Source organism: Danio rerio, chromosome 18, assembly GCF_049306965.1.
Source record: "Danio rerio strain Tuebingen ecotype United States chromosome 18, GRCz12tu, whole genome shotgun sequence".
Taxonomy (NCBI): Eukaryota; Metazoa; Chordata; class Actinopteri; order Cypriniformes; family Danionidae; genus Danio; species Danio rerio.
Window position 1 is genome coordinate 7,017,774 of NC_133193.1, and position 17,298 is coordinate 7,035,071.

A 17,298-nucleotide genomic window follows, 5' to 3' on the forward strand; every position below is an offset into this window, starting at 1 on the left:
GAAAACAGCATTGCAAATCCTTGAAGCAAATCAAAATGAGCACTGCAATTGACTGGACAGGTTTTGTAAAAGCAATGCTATAAAAAAGGGCAAATATTTTGTTTTTTTTTGCGCGGCTTGATTTTTATGTGCAGTTCTTGTTTTGTTTGCAAAAATTTTATTTTATAAAGTAAAATTATTAGTTTTTTAAGTTTTCATTTTTATTACAGAATTTACTTGGTGACGGAAAAATAAATCAAATAACCATGTTCAGACACTTAAAGCAGAGTTTGATATGCATTTTTATTGCAGACTTTATTTGGGGAAGGAAAAATTGATAAAATAACCATGTTCAGACACTTAAAGCAGAGTTTGTGATGCATTTTTGTTACAGACTTTATTTGGGGAAGGAAATGAATCTAGTAACCATGTTCAGACACTTAAAGCAGAGTTTGATATGCATTTTTATTGCAGACTTTATTTGGGGAAGGAAAAATTGATAAAATAACCATGTTCAGACACTTAAAGCAGAGTTTGATATGCATTTTTATTGAAGACTTTATTTGGGGAAGGAAAATGGTCAATCGAGAATAACGAGTCAATCTGGGGCCATAAAATAAAAGAATATTTTGCAAACAAAAAATAATGAAATGCAAATCTCCAAAAATCTGGAAATTAATTTTTGAGAAAAAAAATGTTGCTAACAAAAAATAAAGAACAGCAAAGGTCAAATCAAGCAGTGCATTTACTGCCTCTGGAGACACCATATCACTGAGGTGGCCTTACAGCCGAGTAGGTCCGGGCCTGCTGTAAATGGCCAAGTTCCCTTGACTCCGCCCCCTTGTCAAATCAGGACCACAAAGTAAAGTGCGCAGAAACGTGAAACGCAAAGTGAAAACAGCATTGCAAAGTCACGGTTGACGAAAAAGCTAATTGAAATGAGAAATGCAATTGACTGGACGGGTTTTGTAAAGACAATGTTATAAAAAATGTTTACCAAATATAGATCTTTTTTTTTGGTTTTTTGCAAATATTTTATTTATTTATTTTTTTTGCACTGCTTGGTTTTTTTTTTTGCATTTCTTAAATTTTATTTTTATTTTTTTGGAAATTTCATTTTTATTTTTCAAAACTTAAATTTTGCAGTTTTTTATTTTTGTTAGTAAAATTATTTATTTATTTATTTTTATTTGTGATTTTTGGAGATATGTATTTATTTATTTATTTGCACAATGCTTTATTTTTATTTTTTTTGCAAAACTTTCTTTTATTTTTTAAGTATATATGGCCCCAGACTGACACCATACAAATGTATCAAATAACCATGTTCAGACACTTAAAAAAGGGTTTGAGATACATTTTAAAGCAGACTTTATTTGGGGAATGTAATATATAATGTAATGAAATTATGTTCATATTTAACATGTGAAGAAATATTTATTGAATTGACCTTCAGAAGTCCCAGAAGGCATTTGAACACCACTGCATTAGTTAGTAAATCCCATTTTACTTTAAATAGCAATATAAACTCACATGCGACTAATTTAACATCATTGTACAAAACTATAGAAGCTGGTGGATCATTTGTATGTATAAGCAGCTCTTCTAATGCAAACCAAAAGCCTTTTGGGGCATATAAATGCTCTTTTAGTGCTGTTTATAGTGTGTTGATGATCTTATGCACTGTTTGTGTTGCTTTTTACTTTTTTTGTTTCATGGGAGGAAAATGTTCAGTAAACCTGGATGAAAATACTAGGATTTTTGATATTCAATCTTACACTGAAGCGTGAACAGTTAGCACAAAAATAGAGTTTCCATATAATCGTAACTGGTATGAGGGCAGAATTTAGATTTTAGAAAATATTCTGTAATTAATTCACAATAGAGAGTTGAAGCGGATTATTCAGAACAATCACCATAAAACATTTTGGTTTAACGTTTCAGGCTTCCAGTCCAGATCCTGCAGGTAGTGTGAGATCAACAATCACTTCTTCACAAACTTCTTGCGAGCAGCGTTTGGATTCGTGCGTCGTCGTCCTCCGCCAGTCTGACCGTCCCGCAGTTGTAAGCTGGCTGATTTGCTGTAGACGTCGTGCTCGGAGAACGGAGAGCTGCTGGCCAGGTAATCTGGATCAAACACATTAGTCTTCTGACGAGCCTTTCTAGACATTCTCTGCTGAGGGAAACGCTGATCTTCCACCAGGTGTGGGTTGTTGCCGTGTTTTCCTCCTTGAGGCATAGGCAAAGAGTACTGCAAGAGGCAGAACACAAGTTCACTTTTACTTATATTTTGCAATTTTGTATTTTTACGTATTTAAGGTGCTTTAATACATTCAAAGGACAGATTATATCCTTTTCTGCTTTCCTTTGAACTCACTGAAGACAATGAGTTTACTTTTAGCACAACACTTCCATTTGAGCCACTGGATTTCTATACACTCACCAAGCACTTTATTACGTACACCGAACTGCAACTGCTTGTTAAAGCAACTTAACAAGCAACAATTTTAACAAGGTCTGCAGAAGAGCATCTCTGAACGTACAACACGTCCAACCTTGAGGCAGATGGGCTACAGCAGCAGAAGACCACACCGGGTGCCACTCATGTCAGCTAAGAACAGGAAACTGAGGCTACAATTCACACAGACTCACCAAAATTGCACAAGAGAAGATTGGAAAAACTTTGCCTGATCTGATGAGTCTCCATTTCTGCTGTGACATTCGGATGGTCGGCTCAAAATTTGGCGTCAACAACATGAAAGCATGGATCCATCCTGCCTTGTATCAACGGTTCAGGCTGCTGGTGGTGGTGTATTAGTCTGGGGGATATTTACTTGGCACACTTTGGGCCCATTGGTACCAATTGAGCATTGTGTCAACGCCACAGTCTACCCGAGTATTTTTGCTGACCATGTCCATCCCTTTATGACCACAACGTGCTAATCTTCTGTTGGCTACTTTCAGCAGCATAACACGCCATGTCATAAAGCCCAAATCATCTCAGACTGGTTTCCTGAACATGACAATGAGTTCACTGTACTCAAATGGCCTCCACAGTCACCAGATCCTCAACCCAATAGAGCACCTTCGGGATGTGGTGGAACGGGAGATTCGCATCACAGATGTGCAGCCGACAAATGTGCAGCAACTGCATGATGCTATCATGTCAATATAGACCAAATTCTCTGAGGAATATTTCCAGTACCTTGTTGAATCTATGCTACAAAGAATTAAGGCAGTTCTGAAGGCAAAAAAAGGGTCCAACCTGGTACTAGTAAGGTGTAACTAATAAAGTGGCCAGTGAGTGCATATCTGACAATGTATCGGTTACCATATTGATTTCACCCATGAAATGCTATACTTAATATCACCTTTTCTGAAGGGATTTTAAAATAAAATCAGTTGTGTTTGCTTCTTTTTGTAATCATGCTCAGAAAAGTGTATATAGGGGGGTCACAGATATGTACAAATCAAATTTCAAATTTAATTCATAACTAAAGGTAAATAAAACTACAATATACACTAAATACACTAAATGTATTTACAAATATTTTCCATAACTCCACAACAAACCCTTCAAATTTAAAGATTCAAAGTGTGAAAAAAAGACAAGTTTAAAATGAAACAATATTACAAGTCAGTGATGGTTTCAGATGATAACCTTAGCAAATGAACTTCATTTCTGATGCATATAGCTGATAAACAGCATTAGGATTATTGTCAGAACAAGTAAATCATCACTCACTCTCTTCCCCTTTGGATTCAGCACTTTGGGATTCCTGGAGAAATGCATCTGCATGGTGCCGTCTTCATTAAGGGTGACGGCAATCTTCTTCAACGTGTTGTTTCCACAATTCGGACAGAAACTTTTGTTCATGTTTGTTGTAGTCCTGAAAAAAATGACGGTAAAAAGTACATTATTAGGGGAATACTGTACATGTAGCATCCACTGCACCGAAGTAAATTTGTCGAAGTGAATCTATTACTTACTTGAAGCATGCATGACAGCGCAGGATATAACTCCTGGTGTTTTTAATGAGCATGCCATTTACAGACAGCACATTCAGTCCAATCTGAATCAGAACATTCTGTGAGGAGAACAACAACATTATCTATAGTCAATCCATATTGGGTTCTTGTGGCTTCAAAGTCTATGTTAAAACAACAATCAAGATATTATTGAAGATTAGGGCTACATGATTTTGGAAAAATCTGACATTGCAATCACATTTGACCAGATGCCTTAAATATCTCTATTTGCAAACAATTCACAATTTTAGTCAATCTGATGACTTTTATTTAGAGGCAGGAACAAAACACAACATATTCAGAAACAATATGTTGTGCAGCTGTATTGTAAATGTTTCACGCACCAATATCATAACACAAGTGCTTCATTAGACATTTGGGCCCAATCCCAATTCTACCCCTTAGCCCTTCCACTTACCCCTACCCTTCATTTTACGCGTGCACGCCAAGGGGTAGGGGTGCCCCAATTCTCTTTAGCTTGAAGGTGTAGGGCTAAGGGGAATGGGTGAATAGCCCTTCGAACGAAGATTTTTTAGGACCACACTTGAAACCAAGGGGTAAGAAAATTTCCCAGTATACACCAGCCACAACAGCAGTTAGGGCTGCTCGATTTTGGGAAAAATCATAATCACGATTATTTTGGTCATAATTGTAATCACGATTATTCCAAACGATTATTAGTTGAAATCAAAATTATTAGCGCTCCTGAGAATTTTTAAAAAATAAATATTTCCCAAATGATGTTTAACAGAGCAAGGAATTTTAACAGTATTTACTGTAATATTTTTCTTCTGGAGAAAGGCTTTTTTTTTTTTTTGGCTAGAATAAAAGCAGATTTAAATATTTTGAAACCTCTTTTAAGGTTAATATTATTAGCCCCTTTAGGCAATTTTTTTTTGATTGTCTGCAGAAGAAACTACTGTTATACAATGACTTGCCTAATTACCCTAATTAAGCTTTTGAATCACACTTTGAATTTGAATGTTTGTATTTAAAAAAAATATCTACTAAAATATTATGTGCTGTCATCATAGCAAAGATAAAATTAATCGGTTATAAGAAATGAATGATTAAAACTATTATGGTCAGAAATCTCCTTTCCATTAAACAGAAATTGGGGGAAAAGGGTTGCTAATATTCAGGAGGGCTAATAATTCTGACTTCAACTGCATATATTTTTTTCCTCCCTGCAAAAGAAAGAAATAAATACAATAGAATAAAAATATGAAAAAAACTGTGCTTTTAGCATCTTCACCGTGAGAAAAACACTTTACCTACAAAAGTCTTCAGTCAAGAGCAGAGAGGGATTTTCTCGTTGTTTTATTAATCATGATAAAACAGGCGGCAGCTGTGCACTGTCACTTTAATGGTTTCACTTTCACGTGTCTTTTGATTCTCAACTCGTTTGTTTATTAAAAAATGAGGGTTTATATGTATAATCACTAAACACCGCGTTTTGACACCTATTTCAACATTAAAGTGCTCACGTTAATAACTATAGATGTGTGTGCTCTCTGCTAGTCACAATGTGCGAATGAGACCAAGTGCTGACCGCATGCTTCTGAGCGTGTCTGCGCGCCGCACACACACACACATAAGCACGCGGTCTTTCGCGCTTTTAAGAGCAACAAGTGAGGAGAACTGGACAGGTGGCGATAAATAAATAATGGAATAATCATTTATCTCGATTAATGGTTTTTCTTAATCGTTAGAATCCATAATCAAAATCGGATTTTCGACTAATTGCACAGCCCTAACGGCAGTATTGCTGAACCCAGAAGTAAGGAGATCCACAAATTAGTATTTTTTTGTCAGTATTAAGAATTTTTACGACAAACAAGCACGTTTTAATATATTCATAACCACGTTCGTGTTTTACTGTCATGCTTAAAAAATACAAATAAAAAACGGTAAAAATGCTACATTTCGTGATCTATATTCCCAATTAATAACTCCTGTACAGCAGTCCCACAGCATTCTGACACTCGAATACCCTGTCAAAAATGCCTAGTGGCTAACAATTGGCATTTTACAGTGTCTGCTATAATGTTAATGTTGTTTTTAGTGTGTTTACATTGATGAATATGGCCACTGTGTAAATGCACAGTACAGTTACGATCTTATTGCCAAATTAGATTATTATGATAACAATATATGCCTTTAGTGATTTTTCTGATGATAAATACCAATAAACAACACAACTGGAATCACTAAAGCAGTCTCGATCATCTGATCTCACATGAAGCATCAGATCGCGAGGACATATGATGACGTGTGCAGGTGGTATTGTGCTGTCCCAATTCTTAGGGGTAAATTTTGAAGCCCTTCCCCTTAACCCTCGGTTGTAACGGCCAAGGGGAAGGGGTACAAAAATAGAATTGGGATTGGGCCTTGATGTAATACATTAATGTGTGTTCTAATAAGATTATTTTTAGTTTGCCCAATCAACTTTAACAATTACCTGCATGGCAAAGTCGGTGGTCACGCAGCCCACTTTGACGTCTGCTGAAGGTCCCCGCACACCAGCATCCATCTGGACCTGCTTAATGTTGCTGGGAGTAATCCACCCTCCACCATCCTCATCATCCTCTTCTTCCTCCTCATCATCACTGTTGAATTCCTCTTCCTCCTCCTCCTCATGCTGCTCTCCATTATTCCCTTCATGCTCTTCAGATTCAGCTGATAGATTGACAGACTCCAGCTTCTGTGTGACTGTGATGGCATCTGCTGCCTACAGACAACCAAACCAAATGAAAAGGAAAATACCGTTTATGTTTGTCTAAAGCAGAGTTTCTCAATCCTGGTCCTCACACCCAACCACACGGCTAATGTCATATGTTTCTCATTTTACTTCAGACGTTTGTTCTAAATAATAAGTGTCCAGCGAAGTGGACTCAACAGGATATTCCGCCGTGATTTTCAATGCTTCTCCAGTAAGATAACATGGGCAATGATGTTGTGTAAATCCACGAATGAATGTCCTGAAGTGAAATAAAGAGAGTAATGAAGGATAAGGGACTATGGAGCGATGTAGGGATGTGTCAGTCAGAAGACATGTTAAATCACAGAGCTCTTCTAATTAGAGGGTCCACACCAACACGAGTATTTTCAAACCTGCACTTTTTTTTTATTGTGGTTAGACTGTCCACATGAAAACAAGACTGAAACGGTAACTATCTGAAAACTCCAGTCAAGGTGAAGATTTTCCCAAACTCTGAGTACAGTGTAGGATGCTACAACCGGAGTTTTCCCCTGATGATGTCAGAGTGCATACTGTTTTCTCCTTTCTGATTGGCCAACATGGCTTTGTACATACCAAACACGAAAGACGTGAGGTGAAATTTTGCGAATTTCGCCGCAAATGCATTGCGTATTCTGTCACATAATTTACATCTGTTCTCATGTTTGCATTGACTTGTATGCAATTGTTTTGCGAAAATTAATAATTCCCTATTTGGTGAGTACACAGCAGGCCCGGATTGGCTAATCGGGAGGGCCGGAAGAATTCCCAGTGGGCCGGTCTGTTTTTTGGCTGCGAGGGCCGGTTTCCATAGCCCAGGGGTGTCAAACGCAATTCCTGGAGGGCCGAAGCCCTGCACAGTTTATCTCCAACCCTGCTCCAACACACTTACCTGTAGGTTTCAAACAAGCCTGAAGGGCTCAATTAGTTTGATCAGGTGTGTTTAATTAGGGTTGGAACTAAACTGTGCAGGGCTGCGGCCCTTTTGGAACTGAGTTTGAAACCTGTGCCCTAGCCGCTTCCACTCTCAGCAGTCGCACTTTTTTCATTTATTTATTTAATTGACCATAGCCTTAATCTTTTTATCCATTATTTTGCCGCAGCTCTGCTTATTATTTTCTTGCAGCCCCGTGAGCAAAATGCAGCCTGCAAGTTAATAATGAAGTAACTATCTTTCAACCCCAAACAGCGGCACCTTAATGAATATAAGAACTCAAATAATTAAAATTAATGAATATTACCCCTGCTCAAGGAAAATCAGATGATTCACCACATTAATAAATCTGACATAACTTGACTAGAAATCTAAAAAGGGGAGAAAACAATTAAGTCATCAATAGAAAGTAATACTGTGGTTAAAAGAGACATTAGCCCCTTTCACACATACAGACCTTTCCGGAAAATTGCCGGCAATTTTCCGGAAAGGTTGTATGTGTGAACAGGTCCTTTTTGAAAATACCGGTAAATTCGTTCTGGCTATTTTCCGGAAAGAGAAGTTGTAACATTACCGGCAATTTGCCGGAATGCTGCGCTGTGTGAACGCAGAAGGAAGATTACCGTAATAAGCGTGTGCACGTCTAGAACGTGCTGACGTGAGACGTCTGCTTTAGCCAATCACAACAGTCAGACGCATTTACGTCCGCGCGGTTTGTGAGAATAAAAGCCTTTGAATATTTTTCCAGACACATTTAGCTGCTAGAAGTTAGTCAGATCACGTTTAAATGTTCTTCTTAATGCTAACTGTGTAAATAATCATCGATGAGATGCTTATGATAAGCCGTTGTTTGTTTACCTTCAAGCTTTGCGTGTGCTTGTGAAACAGCCTGTGAGTGCCTTCACACGCACATATTATGAACATCTCGACATGCGAAAGTGATCCAGCGAAAGTTGTTCACAATAATGATCATCCACAGAGTTTGTAATTTAGTCAAATGTTTGCAAATACAAGCGCAGCCGTTTAAAGCTCATTTGTGGTGAATGATGTCAGAATTTACCGGTATTTTGGAATGGATGTGTGAATGCTCTTTTCCGGAAAATTTCCGTAACGTCCTCGCCTGTGTGAACAGAGCTTTTTTCAATATACCGGTAAAGTCTTTCCGGAAATTTTCCAGATATTTACCGGTATCACTGTGTGAAAGGGGCTATTGTGGTCCAGTGGTCAGCACATTGCGTTATGGCGCCGCCATCCCAAGTTCGAACATCACCCGAGTAATTTTTCTTTTCATTTTTTGTGTTAAGACATATAATACTGTATGGGTTACTTGTATAGGTGTACATATTTTATTTTTATTTTTTGTGTGACCACCGTTACAAAGGACTGGATATCTATAAAGAATTTTGCACAGAATATATATTCAGATATTGCAGGCAAGGACATTGTTGTGTTTTAAAGAACAGTGTTGGAGATTTAGCTACCCTTTAATGTTCTCATATTTATGAAAAACATTTGAAGTTCTAAAGCAGCTGTTTCCCTGGAAAAAGACCTGATCGTGTCATTAGAAACTGAATTGGAAATGACGTTATTTTAATATAGTCATTTGTCAAGAGTCGTGAACTGAGGTGGGCTGGTCTAAGGCTTGAAACTCCAGGGCTGAAAAGGAGTCTCACTCTGGCCCCTGTACCCAGCCTAAATTGGTCATTTTCATTTCATTTTCAACTTAACCTGTTGGGTCTTAACATGCGTCACAGTGCGTTTTCATGTTGACAGAGAATTATTTAAATGTGAATGCATTTATAAACATTTGTACGTGTGGACATGGCCTAATTCCACAGTGTTAAATAAGACATGTGAACATGGAGATTGGTAAAGTGTGAGGACTAGGACTGAGAAACGCTGTTCTAAAGTGTCCGTGATGATAGATGTTGTCTGTTTCCTCACCAGCAGCTCCAGAAGTTCAGACTCAATGCTGGGCAGAGGATTCCTCCAAAACTGAAAGGTGTTGAACTGTGAACTGACAGGATCGTGTGGCTCATTCGTTGTAGGTGGGCTTTGGATAGCAGATTTACCTGAAGACTTTATTGGGGGGGAAGAAATAGATTAAAGAGCCCATATTATGGGTTTTTGAAAATTCCCCTCCATGTAGTGTGTAACACAGCTCTAAGTGAAGTGAAGTATCCAGCTAAGGCTTAAATCTGTAAGAATACAGTGTTTAAAACTGTTGATTCATCTATAAAAGAGTCGAATCATAGTGCTTCAAACGAGTCGCCTTGATACCGACTCATTAGGTGTTTCGCCATGACGTACGAACGAAACAAAGTTTTTCACGTGCACGCGCAAACCCGGGAGATTTCAAACCTGAGGCCCCGCCCTCTGACGCAGTAACCCAGACACACACGCACACCCACAAACACACGCACACAAACATGCCGGTCGATTGAAGTCACACTGCAGATGGATATATTGAGTCTCTACCCAAAGATGAAACATCAGCATTATAACCAAGCAGTTGGAAACTTCTGGAAGCTACATGCTACAAAGAATACTTCATCTGAGTTTGTTAAAGGAAGGATCAGTAAAGAGTAACTGATGGACGTCAGGATGGGTTTCTTCCTACATTTCTCAAGTGTAAGTACGTGCGGTTAAAGTTGTTGCCTCGTTGACTCTAGCTTGCAAATGTATTTAGTTGTGATTTGTTACTTGTAACCGCGTGTACTGTATCAGGTTAACTGGATTTATTATCTTATCGCGTGCAAAGTCACGTTAAAAACGCGACGCGTGCTGTTTGTTTATGGAGCTCCGTGCTAGAGTTCTGCTCCCGCGATTTATTCGGAAATGTATTCCCGCGCCGCAGAAATCTGGCGCGGGGAGAGAGAGAGAGAGAGAGAGAGCGAGAGAGAGCGAGAGCGAGAGAGAGAGCGAACGAACGAACGAGCTCTGTGTACTTTGTGCTGTGTGTGTACAGACAGCTTGGCTGTCTGGACTGTATACTGGGTGATATTTGGTTGTGTTCTCCGCTCTAGCGGGACCGGGCGCGGCGGGCAGAAAACGGAGCGGGTTCTCAGGCTAAAACCTGGCGGGTGCGGGCTGAAGCGGGAGCGTTGTCATCCGGAGGTGTGTGTGTGTTTTTGTGTGTGTGTGTGGTATGGCGAGTACACGACTGTCTCCTTCGTTCGGTTATCCGTGGCACTATCCACTCGCCATAGTGTGGCAGCTAAAGTCCACGCCTACACTATCGAGCGTGTATGAACTGTGATTACTTTTTAAATTGCTGATTAGCTATTGGCCATTTCCCTCTCTGACTGAAGGCAGTCGACCAATCGCGACAGACTGTCATCGGTCCAATCAGCGCAGATTAGCTCCGCGCTAAGGAGGGGTTTGGGAACAAATGAATCACTGGACGATTCATACAGGAGTCGCTGGGATAATTAGATAAAAATAAATGCAGATTATAAGACCATGAAAGTGTTTTTTGACCTTGCATGCATATTAGACTGTTGTTGGAGACCCTTACAACCAAGATATGACCTTATTTCATGTATAATATGGGCTCTTTAAATTTATTGGTGAATCATCCTTATCATGCAATGCTGTAGATTTAGCATGTTCATTATTTATAGTTTATGGTAATATTATATTTTTAGTTTTTTAGAAAACGTACTAAAGCCGCAGTCACACTTTTCACCCCAGAGCCTTCCATTCCATACGCATGCGAATGTGAAAGACCGGAAACGGAAGCAACATGTTTTGCATGCTGCTGCACAGCAAAGTTCAAGCTTGGTGAACTCTGACCTGTAAAATCGCATGCATTTCATCAATAGAAGATCAAAACATGACCTCTATGCAGAGAAATCGCTTGCTTTTTTTTAACATCTGATCATCTTGTTTAATCCTGGCCCCTTTAGCAGCGTAACAAGCTCAAACACTAGTGTGACCACGGCTGGAGTGATTAGAAGAATAAATATTTCAAATAAAATTTAAGCTATGGCATAGTTAAGTAAAAAAAAAAAAAAAAAGAAAAAAAAAACACAAGCAATAGTGTCGTTTTCTTGAATATTTACTTATGATCATAACTGCAAACATTTAATGATGTGTATTAGTTATATTGAATAAGTTACATGAATTTTTAATTTTCAGTTTTATAAAACAAAATGGTAAAAAGTTGGAATAAATATTCCTAAGCGTATATTCTGTTCGTGAATTAATTATTTGAGAAAGTGATTCAATGATCCATTTATAAAGACATCCAACAGCTGTGTTTTCAATAGAATTGGCCGTTTAGAATGAATCGTTTGAGTAAATGAGTCAACAAATCACTTACTGGCAATGAATTGCCTATTGGCAGTTTTAATCTTTAATTTATTTATATGCGACAGAAAAAGTCACAGTTCCAGCATTTATATATATATATATATATATATATATATATATATATATATATATATATATAAATATCACACGAGTAGCAGTGCGATATGGCTGTATATCGGCACTGGTGGGAGGTGTGCGTTGGCAAGAGGGCGCAGGTCGAGTGCCTTAGTGCCCCCACCAGTGCCGATTTACAGCGATATCGCACTGCTTCGAGTGTGATATTGCTTTTATACAACAGTTTGACGACATAATTGTGTATATAAAAACAAAATCAAACATGGAGAGTCTCAAAAACCCTTTTGTATAAGGAACTACTTTCTTCCGGATTCAAATCACAAGCTGACAGTTAAACAGCTGAGAGTGCATCTTTTAAACAGTAGATCTGTAGTGTCTGCTTTTTGCTGGCTGTATGTGGGCGGAGTAATACACAAAGGGTAAAGAGGCTGTAGGAGTTCTGATATTGCAGAATATCGCACGGCTATCAGCCAATCAGATTTAAGAACCAGACAGAACTGTTGTATGTATATATATATGTATATATATTATATATATATATATATATATATATATATATATATATATATATATATATAATTATTATAAATTACTACTATAAAAAATAAAGATAGAAAATATAAATGCCCTCTTACTGTGGATGCAAATTATATTATTTATCCCATTTAAAAAACAACTATCAAAACTAAAAAATAATGGGATTTTCCTTTAATTAATATAATTTAAATAAACACCAAACTTTTTTCAAGTTTTGTCTTACTTTTGAAGGAAAATGGAAACCAGCAATGCCAACAGGAGTCTCTGGATGTCTTTGTGTGCTGCATATCTGAACCTGAAATGCAGACAATGTTGAAAACTAAAACAAATATTAACTAAAATCTGAATTAATTACTTAATTCATCTGCAGTACCTGTTTCTCAGGTTCTTTCTTCAAATGCTCAGTCCCCACATTTTCAGACTCCAGTTGATAAGTCAGAGCCAAAACCTTGATGTCCGTTGCTGACAGACTGGGATAATCTCCTGTCTTTTTAGCAAACTCTGTAACTGTTATTCAAAAACAAATATAAATCACTACCAGCACTGAAATAAAGACTTGGAAGTAAGACACAAAGAGCAGTTATTACCAAATTGAATGTACTCTGGAAATGGTTCTTTGAAATCAAGCTTGTATGGTAAAAAGGCCAAGCTCCTTTTAGTTGGTTTATCCCGAATTTCATCAACAACATCCTTCAAGGTATAAATGTTCTTGCCAATTTCCTATTGGAACACACAAACTTGTTATAACAGATAGAAATGGCAAGCATATATTATATTAAATACATATACATCTATTAAATGCAACATATACTAACGTTTCTTTCTTTACATTTCGTTTTCGTCTGGAAATACATATCCTATTAAGTATTCAAGTGTTTGTGTGATAACAACCACTGCAAATACAACAATCTAGGGCTGAACAATATATAGTTTGAGCATTGATATTGCAACGTGTGTGTCAGTCACGTCACAGGATTGCATTATTTATTAAAGATTAAAATATAAACATGTTATTAAATATTATTTAAAAAATATTTACAATGATGACAATGTATCATCTGATTGTTCCACTTTTGTACTCGAATACTGTTTTAGACTCCCCAGAAAATCATAAAGCACTGTTTAGGTATTTATTTTTGCTTGTAATTTAGTATAATTTATGCAGATCCACTGCATAGAAAAACACTTGATCCTCCCAGTTGATCTAAATAAATGAAATACATCCAAATAGAGCTCTTTAAATTGTTAGATTAACATCGCAATATATATCAGCAAAACAAAATATCGCAATGTCAGACTTTCAGTGTTGTGCAGCTCTAAAACGATCTGAATATTATTTAAAGGCAGTTTTTAAATAATACATACACTAGCTAGACACACAACAGACACACTAACAAAAAATACCATAGTAGAATGTGTTTTTTTTTTTGCAGTGCTTGGGAATAGATGTATAGATATTTAGATATATTTTTTATAATGAACATGCATGATATTGTTGTCAAAAGAACTAAAAAAATACACATCTACTTGAACTATTTTTAATTTGTTAGAGCTATTTTTTAATTTGTTTAATGTATTTATTTGAATAAGACCTCAAACTAATTAAAACTAGCTCAAATAAATGTGTATTTTAAGTTCTCATGTCAACAATATCATGCATGTTCATTATCAAAATATGTTGTATTACTAAATATAGACATGTCTATGCCCAAACACTATGCAAATACCTTATACTATGGTATTTTATACTAGTGTGTTGCCTTTGTATGATCTAAATCAGAGATGCCCAAACTAGGGCCTACGGGCCAAAGGTGGCCATGATAACTTTTGATTTGGCCCACCATCCGATAGGGAGAATGATGGGTATGGTTGAGGAATGCCTTTAATAGAGATTGTCATTTCTAATTTAATGTAACCTTTTGTTTGTTTGTGTTATTGTTTTGTTGCTACAAAAAAGCTAACCTAATTTAAATGTTTAAGTTTTTTTAAATGTATATACTATCACTTGATGGATAGAGAACAAGGCACAGGACTTTGGCTAACAAATCAATGCATAAGGATGTGCGGCTTGACTAGTGTGTTCTACATCAAACTCCATTGTGATCCAAATAAAATTGTTTGTTTATATTCTAATATGTTCATTAAAAATGTAAAAAAATGCATTAATTAATGAAATGTTTTTTTTATATCAATATTATTCCATAATTTAGGAACAGAAAAACATGGCGACTTTAATGTAAAACAGTTTATATTACAGCCCTCAATCAGGTTTAATCTTTGGCCTTTCATAAGAAAAAGTTTGGCCATCTCTGATCTAAATAATACACCATAATCATATCTATTTATTCTTTTGGGGGAAAATTGGTTTTATATTCGAGCATTAGGATTTTTCCCTTGATAATATAATTTCAGTAAAGTATTATTGGCTAATTCTAAATATGGAAATCATATTACGACAATGAAAGTAACATTACAGTCATACTTGCATGAGATTTCAGACAGAATGTTTAAAGCCCTATGATAAACAATATAAGTATCGTGTCACTGAGCAAATGTGGCCATATAATAACAGTAAAGTTCGCACTACGCAGTTACAACACGCGTGTCGGTTTCGTCATTTATCCCGCAGCACAGCCATTAAAACGCAAATTTCTGGACGTCGAAATTAAAAGAACCGAACGATAACCCAAATCCCTGAAAAAATAACTCACGTGCAGAGGAGCCCTTTTGATAAAAGCTCCAGCATCCACAACAACATGCTCCACTATGGTCGCCACCATCTTGACTGTGTGGCAGTAGTTCTCGCGAGGAGACGCAGTATCGTCCCGTTAGTATCACGTCATTTGTTGACGTTCAGGTGGGGTGAAGATGGCGGCCCGCTGGAGCAGTGAGAATGTGGTGGTGGAGTTTCGAGATGCACAGGTAAACAGTCGCTACACGCGTGTGCATGCTTTAAATGCGTTAGAAGTGTAGTTTCAAACAACTTTGAAGCAACAAGCATGCACTGCTTAAATGGCAAAGCTAAGCGACGTCTTTTAACTTTGAATTGAATGACATTCTTTTGTTTACTAATATGTTCCCTTTATAAACTTACCATGGTATACACTGTGCTTTATTAGTACCACAATGAACGTCTTGTTAATGAAGACTTTGAAGGCAGTCATGGTAGAATGACCGCTGAGAACTGTGGTTCAATAAGTAGTTGATAGTTCATACATCAAGATTATAGGTTGTTACTTATCCTTAAACTACAATACAAATTGATGAATGTCATTAAATATTGACTATCAAAGCAATGTTTATTTATTTAACTAAAACTCTTATGTTTACAAAACTTGAAGATAACAGAAGATTGTATAGTACATTTCAATTACAAAAAATACATTAAAAATGCACTGAAATTACACTAAAATACAATAAAAATGCACTAAAATTTTCAAAGATCAAACGGTTAAGAACAAGTACAGCAAGTTCTTCCAGTGTACTTAAGTTTTGATTAAAAAATGCCACTTCAAAGGATAGTCCTGATAAAATATATATTTTGATTTCTTTAATGTTGGTTGTTTATAAGTGTAGAATTTGGCACTCAATTATTCTGCAAAAATGTGTTTTTTAGTTGTTTTTAGTTTAGTTAGCTTAAAGCTTTATTAATCCCCATTGGGGCAATACATACTGATATTTATGATGCTTTACATATAACACAAATGACACACGTAACATCAACTAAACAAACAAATAATATATAAAATAATAATAATAAACCATCAATCATCTACATATATTATGTAATCGGATTGCTTCAAGCCCAAAAGTAAATTCATAATGATTTGAGGAACATCTAATTGACCTTAGACGTCGCCATAGGGGCATTCACTCACAAATAGCAATTTAATTTAATGTACTTTTCATTAAAGAAATGCTACTTTAAAAGTTTTTTTCCTGATAAAAATATACTTTAAAATTTCTTTAACGTTGGTTGTTAAAGGGCTTTAAGTCCAAATGTGGAATTTGGCACTCAATTATTCTGTAAAAACTTGGTTTAGTTAGCCTAAAGCTTTATTAATTCTCTTGGGGCTATTCATGCTGATATTTCTGATGCTTCACATTTAACACAAATGACACATGTAACATCAATTACACAAACAAAAAATATATAAAATCATAATTTTAAACCATTGATCATCCACATTTATTATTGCTTTTGGTACAAAAGTAAATTCATAACGATTTGAGGAACATCTAGTTGACTTTAGACGTTGCCCGAGAGGCATCCACTCAAAATAATAATTTATTTTATGTACTTTTCATTAAAAATGCTCCTTTAAAAGTTTTTCCTCTTAAAAATATATATATCAATATATTTTTAAAGTTCTTTAATGTTGGTTGTTTAACTCTTGTGGATTATTTAAAATGACGATCCTTTCGTTATGTTAGTTGCTGTTTTTGTTCCATTGACTTCCATTATAATGCCATTTTTTGATTGCAAAGCCATGGCAAATTTGACCTCTTCCCATCAGGGAAAACCAGCAACAGTCAAGAAGGCATGATTATATGGTGCCATGGCTTTGCAATCATAAATGTCTTTATAATGAAAGTCAATGGGGCAAAAATATCCACTAACATAACAAAGGGTAGTAAATTTACCCAGAGTGTATTGAGTTTTTCAAAGCATTTAATTTCCGAAAATTTG

At 36.4% G+C, this 17,298-nt stretch overlaps 2 protein-coding genes across 17 annotated transcripts in view; one reads left to right on the forward strand and one right to left on the reverse strand.

Annotated features, from left to right (window-relative positions):
- Window positions 1-425: 425 nt before the first annotated feature.
- On the reverse strand, window positions 426-15,395 carry nob1 (NIN1 (RPN12) binding protein 1 homolog). Of its 3 annotated transcripts, XM_009293382.4 has the most exons (10): window positions 15,320-15,395; window positions 13,196-13,328; window positions 12,982-13,115; window positions 12,832-12,903; window positions 11,347-11,477; window positions 9,627-9,761; window positions 6,470-6,739; window positions 3,970-4,067; window positions 3,725-3,869; window positions 426-2,230 (listed from the first exon to the last, which is right to left on the reverse strand). In XM_009293382.4, the coding sequence occupies exons 4-10, from the start codon at window positions 12,893-12,895 to the stop codon at window positions 1,964-1,966; spliced, it is 1,110 nt and encodes a 369-aa protein (XP_009291657.1). In that variant the 5' UTR covers window positions 12,896-12,903; window positions 12,982-13,115; window positions 13,196-13,328; window positions 15,320-15,395; the 3' UTR covers window positions 426-1,963. The 3 variants fall into 3 exon arrangements, with proteins under 3 accessions (XP_009291657.1, XP_683754.2, XP_021323414.1); XM_678662.11 differs by lacking the exon at window positions 11,347-11,477; XM_021467739.3 differs by lacking the exons at window positions 9,627-9,761; window positions 11,347-11,477.
- A 69-nt stretch (window positions 15,396-15,464) lies between these two features.
- wdr59 (WD repeat domain 59) overlaps window positions 15,465-17,298 on the forward strand; it is a 35,887-nt gene continuing 34,053 nt past the window's right edge. For all 14 annotated transcript variants that reach the window (XR_012394259.1, XR_012394260.1, XR_012394262.1 and 11 more), the window contains exon 1: window positions 15,465-15,530. Coding sequence is in view for 2 of the 14 variants with exons in the window: in XM_009293383.5 (XP_009291658.1) it covers window positions 15,477-15,530 (54 nt within the window). In the remaining 12 variants the exon portion in view is untranslated. The remainder of the gene's footprint in view (window positions 15,531-17,298) is intronic.